Source organism: Talpa occidentalis, unplaced genomic scaffold (assembly GCF_014898055.3).
Source record: "Talpa occidentalis isolate TD23 unplaced genomic scaffold, MPIMG_talOcc4v2.1 talOcc4.6, whole genome shotgun sequence".
NCBI lineage: Eukaryota > Metazoa > Chordata > Mammalia > Eulipotyphla > Talpidae > Talpa > Talpa occidentalis.
Window position 1 is genome coordinate 105,893,158 of NW_023604972.1, and position 12,089 is coordinate 105,905,246.

General features: G+C 34.0%; 1 protein-coding gene across 7 annotated transcripts in view; it reads right to left on the reverse strand.

The window, feature by feature from the left end:
* The window catches only part of SKIC3 (SKI3 subunit of superkiller complex), an 82,046-nt gene that overhangs the window by 31,025 nt on the left and 38,932 nt on the right, over nucleotides 1–12,089 (reverse strand). For all 7 annotated transcript variants that reach the window (XR_008549385.1, XM_037530506.2, XM_054688454.1 and 4 more), the window contains 6 exons: nucleotides 11,334–11,427; nucleotides 9,254–9,331; nucleotides 7,510–7,634; nucleotides 6,771–6,894; nucleotides 3,206–3,427; nucleotides 2,421–2,493 (listed from right to left, as the gene is read on the reverse strand). Coding sequence is in view for 6 of the 7 variants with exons in the window: in XM_037530506.2 (XP_037386403.1) it covers nucleotides 2,421–2,493; nucleotides 3,206–3,427; nucleotides 6,771–6,894; nucleotides 7,510–7,634; nucleotides 9,254–9,331; nucleotides 11,334–11,427 (716 nt within the window). In the remaining variant the exon portion in view is untranslated. The remainder of the gene's footprint in view (nucleotides 1–2,420; nucleotides 2,494–3,205; nucleotides 3,428–6,770; nucleotides 6,895–7,509; nucleotides 7,635–9,253; nucleotides 9,332–11,333; nucleotides 11,428–12,089) is intronic.

The following is a 12,089-nucleotide window of genomic DNA, read 5'->3' on the forward strand; positions in this document are numbered from 1 at the left end:
TGGAGTATTTTGAAAACTTCTATAATTCTTAGTCAAATGACTGACCAAAGCTCAAGGCACCAGAAGTACATCACTGCTTCAATAATCAAATCAATACTAAAAATGAGAAAAATATATACAGCATCATAGTTTTAATAAAGTGGATATAAAATCCCTAATTTTAAAACATTTATTCAGATATTTTGTGTGGAAGAGAAAGTGAATTATAAGATTGATTTCACATTAAATCAGAAGTATACTGAACTCATTTCATATACACATGCTATGCAAGTACAGCAGAAATGTTTTCAAAACCATGTAGCATAGAAAAAATGTTAAAATGGGGCCTCCCCGTGGCGCAGCGGTTGAGTGCTGGGTTGCGAAGCTTCCCGCAGCTTCTGCAGCACCAGTTTGATCCTGGGCTGCTCCCTGGCCACCTGAGGAGGGTCCCACATGGCGCACAGACCTCTCCTGCCGCCCGCTGCTCCCCTCAGCAGTGTACTTCGGTCCTACTGCCTGATCTCCTCCCTGCTCTGGCTCTGGTGAATTCTCTCACCCTTCCACACTTCTGACTGTACCCAGTGCTTGTATAAATAAATAAATGAATCTTTAAAAAAATGTTAAAACGTTAAAATTTTTAAAAATACATATAAAAAACGTTAAACTTTTTTTTTTCTCTTTTTTTTTTTGTGGGACCCTCACCGGCGTCCGGGGAGCGAACCAGTGCTGCAGAGGCTGTGGGCAGCCTCGCAGCCCAGCGCTCAACCACTGCGCCACCAAGGGAGGCCCCCCAAAAATGTTAAACAAAAAAATATACATCAATACAAAGGAGAAGGCAACAAAACAGAATGAATGAGGATTCAGGATTTAGAATCTGAGATGAGATGATCCATCACCACAACTAACAACTGTGGTTTTGCACACGTTCATTAATCTCTATGTCTCAAGTGTCCTGTATAAAATGGACATCTACTTCATTGGTTGTTGGGATGAAACGACAAAATATATAAAAACACTTAGCACAGTAGCTGACACATAATAAGTGTTCACTCCAATGGCAAATAATGATAATCCTCTAGGTTCTTTGAATGTATCCACTGAAAATAACTAAAAATGTAGGCTAAAACTTTGTGACTCCAAGGTCTGTACAGTAGTACCATCAACATTCCTTGGGAGGTTATTAGAAAGAATATTAGACCCTAATCATACCTACTGAATTAGAATCTGTATTTCTACAAGATCATCAGGTGATTTCACTTGCACATTAATGTTTGAGCAACATTGGGATAAACTATTTAAAAAACATGTATCTTAAAAGCACTAACTGACAAGATATTGAAAGCTTACCAGACCAAAACTAAAAAGTAAAATGGAAATTCAGAGAAGTAAAGAAAAAAGGAAATCATTTCTGCCATCTGTAGATCCTTCCAAATTTTCATTCAGAAGGGCTCACAGACCAAAGGAACATAAATTAAAGCCCAGGGCTCATTATAAAGGGGGTAACATATAGGAAATCTGTATCAAAATATGCTGAGTACCCTCAGGTTATAAGTAAATAAGAAATAAACTAGGTTTCCAATAACCATAAAACTCAGACACTAATAGTAGTATGTTTGGTACAAAAGCCTCAAATTTAAGGTGGCTCCAGACTGGCAGAGCTCCTAAGCACACAGCAGAAATCAGTACAATTTACAGAAAGGAACCTTAATCAGGCCTTATATCATTTCTAAAAATAGTTTTCAAGTATACACAATCAGATGAACAAAAGAAACAAAGCCACAATGTGTGAAAAGCAGTAGGAATAACAAACAGAAATAGACCCACAAAACTACAGATACCAAATTTATTAGATGACAGAATTATTAGAATAAGTGTTTAAAACATACCAGTTACTATTATGCTTACCAAATAGTTAAGGAAACCGTGAAAGAATATATTAACCATAGATGTTAACAAAAATCTTTGTAGTTTCCTGAAAATATCTTTCCATTAGTAACTAAAATATAGCATATAATCCCATTTGTAGAACATCAATGACCTCATGTTTAGATTTACAGTTTTAGACATTAGCAGTGTTCTAGTTCTCACTATATCTTTGTGGAGCTTTTAAATCAAATTATATTTGGAGTTCAAATAATGTGTACTAAATGGCAACATTACAAGCATAAACCTTATTATACAGCCATTAGTGTAATCTGCATATGTTAAAAAATGTCCACCTACTTCTTTGTATCTTCCATAACACTAAGAACAGTACAATTTCATGGAAGAAACACAATGTACTACTATTGAATGGCTAGTGAAAAGCTTGGTTAAATAACAGAACTCCCTGGCTGTACTATTTAATTATTTGCCAGAATGATGTGAACACTTTAAAATTATATCATTTATCGCATCACAAGTTATTTTATCTCCCTGCCAGGATTTAGAACATTACTCACCTTGGCATTTTTTTGGGCATACTGAGCAACCACTCGAGACAACAAAGACCAAAGAGCAGGATCAGCTGGGTTACTATAGAGATTATCAAAAGCAAAGGGCTTAGGATGGGAGTTACTTGAACTACAAAAAGTACAACCAACCAACATTTAATACCTAAACTTTGAAAAAATTTTAGTAATCTAAAACAAGTTCATATAAATTGTCCATTTTTGGTTGAGTCTTAATTTTTAGAAAACATACCTTACATTTCATTATATAGTAATAGTATATGAAAATAAAAGGAAACGTTAGTAATGAGATGTGACAAGTCATGAAATCTAATTAAGAAAAGTTAAGGAAATTCAATATGCTCTATGTAAAGAAAACTATGGAAGGAAGACAAGCTACAGATACATACTACTACTGCTAAAAATAAAATAACCATTGTTGATAGTGATAACAGCATAGTATAATCTATAAATTTTGAACACAGTAATGAATATTTAGTAGTCTAAAAATTCCTAAAACCATCAAACTGGACAGTATCATATAACTAATAATCTTGAGAATTAGTAAGGGCTTTCATAAAAACCAGATTGCAGCCTTAACCTAAATAATGGCAAAACTTCTGTCCTTTTACTTTTTCATTTCAAAAAGCTTTACACTGAAATATATTTAACCAGTTACCTTGTCCTAATTTCATAAGACTACAAATTGATTTCCAAATATATGTGCTTGCCTCATTTTATATTCTTAATAAGGTACAAAGTATATTAGATCCAAAGTTCAGAAGCACAGAATTTACCTGTGAACAGCTTTAGATGCTTGTCTCTGCACTGCCACACTGCGGCCCTGCAGTGCATAAATCGCTGCAGTAAGAAGGCACCTCTGATAATTACTGTCTTTCTGTTTGTTGTGTTTCAGTAGCTCATTGAGTGCTGCTTTTGATAATGTAGCATCCTGCATTGCTAATCCTAGAGCACACAGGGATTGAAGGCTTTCTGTGGTTGGTTCCTTTAAAATAGAGCTGTAAAATAATTTTTTAAATTGCCTATTAGCTTTGAGTTTGGCACTCCGTAACTATTAAAACACATTTAACATTTAGTAGAAAAAGCCATTCACTCACAGATTCACCAAACTGAGCCCATACTTGAGATACATATAAAACCAAATGCCTTGGCTTTTAGGGACAGCAATTTCCCTGAAGTCTGAGTAGTTATAAGTTCCATTACCTTGCACAGAGCAACATAGTCCCATTTCTTTTCTGGTCATTATGTCTAACTTTGAGAAACAAACATAAATCAGCCTCTTTGGATGTCATAATTAGAATAACTTTGCTCAAATGTTTAGTTTCAATAAAATCCTAGCTAGAGATAAATAAAAATCCTCAATTATCTGATTTTCATAATTCTCAGAAAACTTTGCCCTACTGTTCTGATGCTGAAAGCAAGAGTTTTGTAAAGTAAGTACAAACTGTATCTATGTCTATCATAATCTTCCTAGTATTTTTATAACTTGAGAATATAAATTTCATGTGTAAACACTTAGTTTTATTTCTTTTTGTGCTTCAACTGTGAAATATGATTTAGCTTTATGAAGATAAAAAGAATCCTTATTAATCTTTAAGGGTCTCTTATTAATTTAAACTATTAGCTCTCTACAAACTTAATATTTCTAATACTAGTCATGAATGTAGCACTATAGCAAAAGAACTTTCAAAAACTTTTTAAACAAAGTTCATTAAGTATAATAGAAATACTTACAACACTGCAAAATAACACATACCTACACTATGCAGTTCTATTCTTCAGGAGGAGGAACAAAATATTTAGAATTTAACTTTGAAAAACATGTATAAAATAACAAATTTTCATAGGCAGCTCTGATATAAACAGCTTACTTAAAGCATCCATAGAAACTCTTTTTTACCATATGGGTTAATAAATGTAGGAATTCAAATATGGAAGAAATTTTTATCACTACAAATAGGCACACCAAAAGTTGATACAACTTAAAAAAGCAAATAATAAAACATAAATTCCTATATAACAACAAAAGAAGAAATTCCAATATGTGCCTTGGTTCAAAAGTGGAAAAAACCTACCTACTCGAATATTCATTAACACTCAAAAATTACAACTGAAATTAATACATCCCATTAAGCTAAATACTGAATGCTCAGTACCTGCATATTGTCTTATGCCATGTTTAGGGATTTTTACATGTTGTTATATAATATCATAAATTCAATGAAGCCAGTAAGCTGATTCTTCCCCCCCCACCTTATATAATGAACTTGCTCCTGTTTCCCTAAAATAAGCCCTTAGGACATTACTTAGCTCCACAGAAGAAGAATGCAAAACAAAATTCATAAGGAATTGGTTACTGAATTTTTTCCTAGAGAGAAACAGAATTCCACGTTGCAGGGAGGGGAGCAGTTGGTAGTGTTAAGTTTGAAAGATGACATACCAAGAATCAAATATAGAAGAAAATACTGAGTCCTGAAATCAGAAACATAAAATAAGGAAAATAAAGGACCATTAATGTTCCCTTTTTCTTTTCATAAGAGAAGGGGCAAAAGATTATATTCTTTTTTCCCCTACTTCTACCAATGTTCAAACTGACTTTGGGTACTGTTTTATTATTCTTTTATTTTTTATTTTTAAAGATTTATTTATTTATACAAGCAGTGGGTACAGTCAGAAGCACGGGAGGGTGAGAGAATTTACCAGAGCCAGAGGGGAGAGCAGAACAGGCAGACCGACGAAATACACTGCTGAAGGGAGCAGCGGGCGGCAGGAGAGGTCTGCGCACCATGTGGGACCCTCGCCCAGTGGCCGGGGATCGAACCAGCGCTGTACAGGCTGCGGGCAGCTTTGCAACCCAGCGCTCAACCGCTGCGCCACCGGGGAGGCCCTGGGTACTGTTTTAAATAGCAACCTAACACTAATATAATTGTGTCTAGCTTGGGGTGTAAAATGCTCATGGAACAGAACCATCCTGTGCTATACTAAATTTCCCCTCTCAACCTCCCTTAGCGAACAGGAAGATTACATGCTTTTCCCCAATAACAGCACTCAATAATTGTGGACAAACCTAAAAGTTGCCTCCACATATCTCCAAATTCCCCCTACTGAAGTGTGTGTGGCGGGGGGGGGGGGGGGGTGGTATGGGGAATGATTAGATAGTACTACTAGTTGAAAACTTCTGTGGGATAAAAATTATGTTTATTCATTGTGATACTTTTGTCCCATCCTGATTAAAGTTATTTTCTTGTATAATAAATAATTTTTTCCTATTCTTCCTTTCTATTTTAAGAAAATCAAATGGAATTTTAAAAATTGTCTCTTTACACCCATGTAGTATGTGTATATGTGGCTATATAAAACATGTTCACGGCCTCCCCGGTGGCACAGCGGTTGAGTGCTGGGTTGTGAAGCTGCCCGCAGCCTCTGCACCGCTGGTTCGATCCCCGGCTGCTCCCGGCCACCGGAGGAGGGTCCCACATGGCGCGCGGACCTCTCCTGCCGCCCGCTGCTCCCCTCAGCAGTGTACTTCGGTCCTTCTGCCTGCTCCGCTCCCCGCTCTGGCTCTGGTGAATTCTCTCACCCTCCCGTGCTTCTGACAGTACCCAGTGCTTATATGTATAAATCAATCAATCAATCATCAATAAATAAATCTTTAAAAAAAAAAAAAGAATTTAAAACACGTTCAGAGAATCCAAATTTGTAAATGGTTTGGAGACATGAACCATAGATGCTAGTATATCACTCTAATTATCAAGGGCAGAGGATAGGACAAATCTGTGCCATGAGGATTATATACCACTTGAAAATACCAATAAAGTATTCATTAATAACCACTGTCCAATAGCAAGTATTAATCATCTACTGTTTTTAAAGGAATTACCATTCTAAAAAGAAATTTTTCAAAAAGTCAAAAAATACCATTAATTCCATATAAATAATCACAGGTATCATCTGCTGTTATTTCATTAACTTACTCCAAAAACATGGAGATAGCTACAAGTTATATTAGTATAATTTTTTTAAAGACTCAATTTTAAATAAATTTAAATTTATCAGGTTAACTAGACAAAGAAAGAAAAAAAATCTCTTTGGGGACACAAGGCCTAAAAATCAGCCACTTAACAACCACCTTCATTAAAACTTTAAGATCCCATTAGATCAAGTGATAAATCACTCCCTTAAAAAATTAAATACACAAAGAGACTGTCAGTTCAGAACCAGGGTGGGTTCAACCTCTTATAATGTTCCTAAAAAATTAAGAAACTCACTTTATATCACTCTAAAATTAACCCAATATTTAAAGGTTTGGTCAAGGGAAGGGTTGATGTCAATTATACATACCATTTGAATAGCAATGTCTTTGCTACGTCCATTTTTCCTTGTTTATACTCTGTGATTGCCAGAGCAGTCAATATTTGGGCTCTGTCTTGCTCTGATTCCACAATGGACAAGGCTTTCTCATAGGCTGGTAAATAGTTGGAAATGAGAATAAAACAATATGAAAGTAATCTTGATTCACAAACTACGGATTTTTCCCTTCTAATCCTATTTGCCAAATAGGTCTAACTAAAATTGTATCTTATTTGCTTACTTTCAGTAGAGGGAGCCAGTTCTCATCACGTACAATTATTTGCTTATTTTCAAACAGACAAAATACAAATATATTATAATCCAACTTGGTTAAGTACTCTGTGATGATTCTGGAGACAGCATTAGGGTTATTATCTAATTTCTCCAATTTCTATTTTCTGAAAGTAAAGGGAGGCCTGAGTCACTATTTTCAAGCCAAGTAGAGGCCTGCAGCCATTGAGATATCACCAAAATTCTGATGAGCAGACCAGCAATGCTATTTCCTCATCTGAATAATAAAGATAATAATGACAGCCATTATAAGAAAATCAACACAATAACATACTAAGTGAAGACCAAATAAGAAGTGCCTCATATTATTTCTGACTTCCAGTCAGATTTTAATAATCACTGCAATCCCTATCCCATCTCACTATTATGTCTTTCTGCTTTTAAGTTCATGGTGTATCATGGAAAAGATATGGCTTCTAATTTCAAGCAACATACTCACCTTTGCTGCTTTCTTTATACAGCCCCTTCATAAATAAAGCCAATGCAAAACCTGTGATGTCTTCTAACTCTTCAAGGGGTATTGACTTGAAAGCCTGGATAGCTTTATCATATTCACCAATGGAACTAAAAAGCAAGACACAACTTCTTTTACTATCAAAAATAACTTGAATTATATCATAAAATTATAGGGATATTATTACACTAAGGGTCTTTTAACATCATCCCCTACTTTATCAGTGCTAAAGCTGTAGAAATGACAAAATAGAATCATGTCACAGAATCATGTCACAGTTTAAATAGGCTGTACTATTTAACTTTACACTTTTAACTTCACCCTATTTAACTTCACACTTTGCTTCTTTTAAGTTATGCATGAAAATGACCCATTTTGCTAAATTGCAGGGTCTTCTGTTTAGCAAACTTGAATTGATACCCCATTATAAAAACAATTTTACAACAAATTTTAAGTTCACTTTTACATGGACCTCTGCTTTCTCTGAAGCTTAACACATTAAAATTATCTCTACAAACAAGGTTCTAGAATTTTTGATGACATTATTGACAAGTTATAAAATACCTAGTGATACTCAAATGTACCTATCCTTTGTGTAAATGGTTTATCTGCATATCCCTTTTTTTTTCAGAGAGCATATAGGCAAACTATAGTCCAGACTAACCGATACATTGTCTTTTCTATATTTGACAGAAAGAAAACATTATTATATGATACTAAAGTACAAAGATATTTAATAACAGAAAAATAACTTGTTTTGCTTATTTAAAAATAAAGAGAATTGTATAAACTCAGCCACCATCACAAGAAAAACACTGTCTGAGACTCTTACTGCTGGTATCCATCACTATAGTCAGAAGGGGCTTCTATTTTTAATATGACATTGAAAATAGTTCCATAAAACCTCTTAATCTTGGGGGAATATGGGTTGAAGCTAAAATTACAGGCAATTTTTGCTTCCAAAATTAATTTTACAAAGGTGAAATAATTTAAAAATCAAATTCAAATTTTGATAAATATTTTCATGAAAAGAGATCCTTTACATTGCTTATTGACGAATATGTATTTAAAAGTGTTCTGTACTATGCAGATTCCTAAAAAGATGTAGGTGCTGATCCCCAAATACCAAAACTACAGTTCTAATGTTTCAAATTGTACTATTCAACTTGGGAGCCACTCACAACTTGAGGAATGCCAACACAACTTGAGCCCAAAACCTTCCTATTATAACACTTCAGTTTTCTGATCAGTAAAATAACTGGATTGTTTTTTAAACTTTTTTTGAAGTTAGAAGACTTTGAGATTCCAAAGAAAGTTAAATGGCTTCCTTTCCACTTGTACACGTGCACACACACACACAAAAAAAAATTGGTACGATTTCAAAGGGATTTCTAAAATCCTAAAATCTAGACTCCTAAAATCCTTCTCTAGTTAGCTAGACTTATAGAATACTATTAGATAGCAATTGCCTCTCTTCCAAATGTTTTCTTGTCTATTCCACAACCATTAGCACTAAACCTGCTCTGCACCAAACACTAGAGTTAGGTATTATGATGGGTACAGGAAGCTATTAACATAGGTTGTGAAAAACACGTACTGGGAATGTCATCAGCTTACTCATCTATATGTTCTACTACCTTGGAAACTGGTCACCACTTCACTTGCCCCATAACTATTACCAGAAAAAAAATCTAATCAGTCAAAAATTAATGGGAAAAAATAAGCTTACCATAACAATCTTCCATAATTTCTTACTGTAACATTATACATATCTTGATCTTCTGCAGTCTTTAATAACAAAATTGCCCTTAAAAAGAAAAGGTATTTTAAATTATCTATATGTAATAGCATTTTTACCCTTCCTCCTTAACTAAATCTACACATTTTTATTCATTTAACTCTATTAACCCTTTAATGCTAATTATTTAGTAACTTATTCATATTTTATTAAGTTGGTGCCACTAAAGCACTTAATAGTTAGATTATCAGGAAAATAGTTCAATAAAGTAACCTCTTAATAAAATCCTGTCACTTAAGTTAAATTTTAAAAATGTTATCTAAATATGGAAAACAACTTGTTGCTGTTTTAAGTTTTGACATATTTGAAATACAAAGAAAATAGTTTTTTGAAATATTTATATACTTGTAGGTTGAGTTAGGAAGCCAAGCCATTGAGTGCTTTCATATACCCTAAACGCTTAGAATAAAAAACACCTACATATTCACAACCCATATTTTCTGCTCATGCTCAGTACTTTTTGGACAAGTAAGGAAATGTCTTAACTAAAAAGAGTCAGGTATTTACTAAGATTTTTGCTTATTTATTTCGTTTGTGTTTAAAAGAGGATTAGTTGGGAGAAGTATCTAAGAAAAACTTTTAATACCCATGATGTTACATGAAAGAGAAAAAATTGTGAGAACAGAGGTCTAAAAGACAGTTTTATATTAAAAACTACACCTCTTGCTAAATTTATACCTATTTTGGGTTTCAAGTCTCATATGTTTGTATAAGACAAAACAGTAACCAATCAAGGAAGAGTGATACAAAGCCAAGTGACTGTGGAGTTGTCATTCTAAGTCAAAGGTATATAATCAATTAGATTTACAATATTTTCAATTATAATATGCTCCCAAAAAGTAGCAAGCACTCTAAAGCTGCCTGGTTTTCGCTATTTAAAAATCTGCTAAGTACTGTCATCTATCATATTTACACAGTATGTTTCACAGTAAGCTAACTGGTGACACTGAAAGAAACAGAATTGTGGCGTTTCCTGTATCTCTCTCCACAAACACCTGGAAAAATAACGTCTTGATTATACAGCCTCCAGTACCATCTAGTGATTACTCCTCTGAACTACAAAGATTACTCACAAAAGGATATGGCAAATCACTTGGAACACCTCAATTATTTTTCATCTGACAAAGTGAATTCTAAATATCCATAAATTTAGGTCAATGATGGTCTAAAGGTTAGGCAATCAGTTCTTTTCACTTTTCACCTAGTACTCACAAGACCAATAGTTATTTTCTTATTTACCAATCAATTAATTTGCAAGTTGATTTCATTTCCTACCACTCTCCAGGCTAGTCACTTCAGTTGAGCATATTTTTCTTATTTCATCAACAAGCCAGGTCCACATTCCTGTTTCAGAGCACTTGCTCTTACAGTTTCTTCTGCCTGGAATGCTCTTGCCCTGATAACTTAATGGCTTGTGACTTCATTTCATTCAGGCCAGACTCAGTTGCCTTTGTAAATCTCCCCCTCTTAAGCCTATCTCAAAAATCTCTTGCCAGCTCATTAACCTCTGGCCCTTTGCTCTCCTCTTATTTTCTTTCCTAGCAATTATAACCATCATAGATATTTATTAACTGATGTGTCTTCCCCCATTAGAACATGAGCTCCATTAGAACAGGGCCTGTGTTTGTTTAATTCACTGCTAAACTGTCAGTGCCAAGGACACTGCTTGACACAGCAGTTCAACAAATAATTGCTGAATTAATAAATATGTAGGCACTATTAAAATGATTCAAACAAATATATAATAATGCTTTCATTTCTTCTCCGAGTGAACAAAATATTAAATAAAGCTTTTATTAAGCAAAATCTGAGGGAATTCTTCATTTGGTTCTTATTTATTTTTCTTTCTATTTCTCAAATATAACATCTTTCCACCTTCAAAATGTAACAACAAACTAAAAGAAAGGAATGGAAACAAAGCATTCACTTAGTCCTTTCATGAAAGTGAGACTAAACCAATAAAGCTCAACAAACAAACAAGGACAGAATTTCAATTAAATGTAGAGCTTACCGCTGGTATGCATCTGCTGCTTCCCTTTTCAGTTGTAGATGTTCATTTAAATAACCCAACATTGTGAAAGCAGGAGCATAGTTCTGAATTCTTTCTGGAAATCCAAAAGCCTTTTCTTTACATGAGCATACTGGCTGTGTTTATAAAACATTAGCTTTATTTTCAATTTTTTCAATATCTAAAACAGCAGATTTTCTCCTGAGATCATGGGCATCTTAATAATAGTAATCTGACTGGCTCTTGACTATAAAATACCAGTAATCATTTTATAAATTTAAAATTATTAAATAATATAAGTAGATATAGCTACAACTTAGGTTTTAAAGTTTAAACACTTATCCCTAAAGGGCTAACAATATGAAATTATAGTCCATGTTAAAATTAGTCAGGAGATTTATGAGGAAATTCAGTTCATGCCTACGATTAAATTTAGTGCCAATTTTTCTCTATGGATCCATTCTAATTTTGGGTTTTTTTTAAATTAACTCAGAATTGTACACTAGAAACAGGATGAATTTGGTCATTTTCAATGCATTTTATTTTGAAATTTTGATGTCAAAATACATATCCCCTAATATACAAAGAAGAAAGAAATACATCTAATCCACTTAAAGGTAGTATTAGGAAACAAGCCTTCAAATCTCTTAAATTGTTTAACAAACATCTGTGCCTTCCATTCCTAGCAGGACAAATGAGACTGCATTCTCTCTTGCATCCTCTCTCTCTTTTCTGCCTCTAATTTCCTTGGGAGGGGAG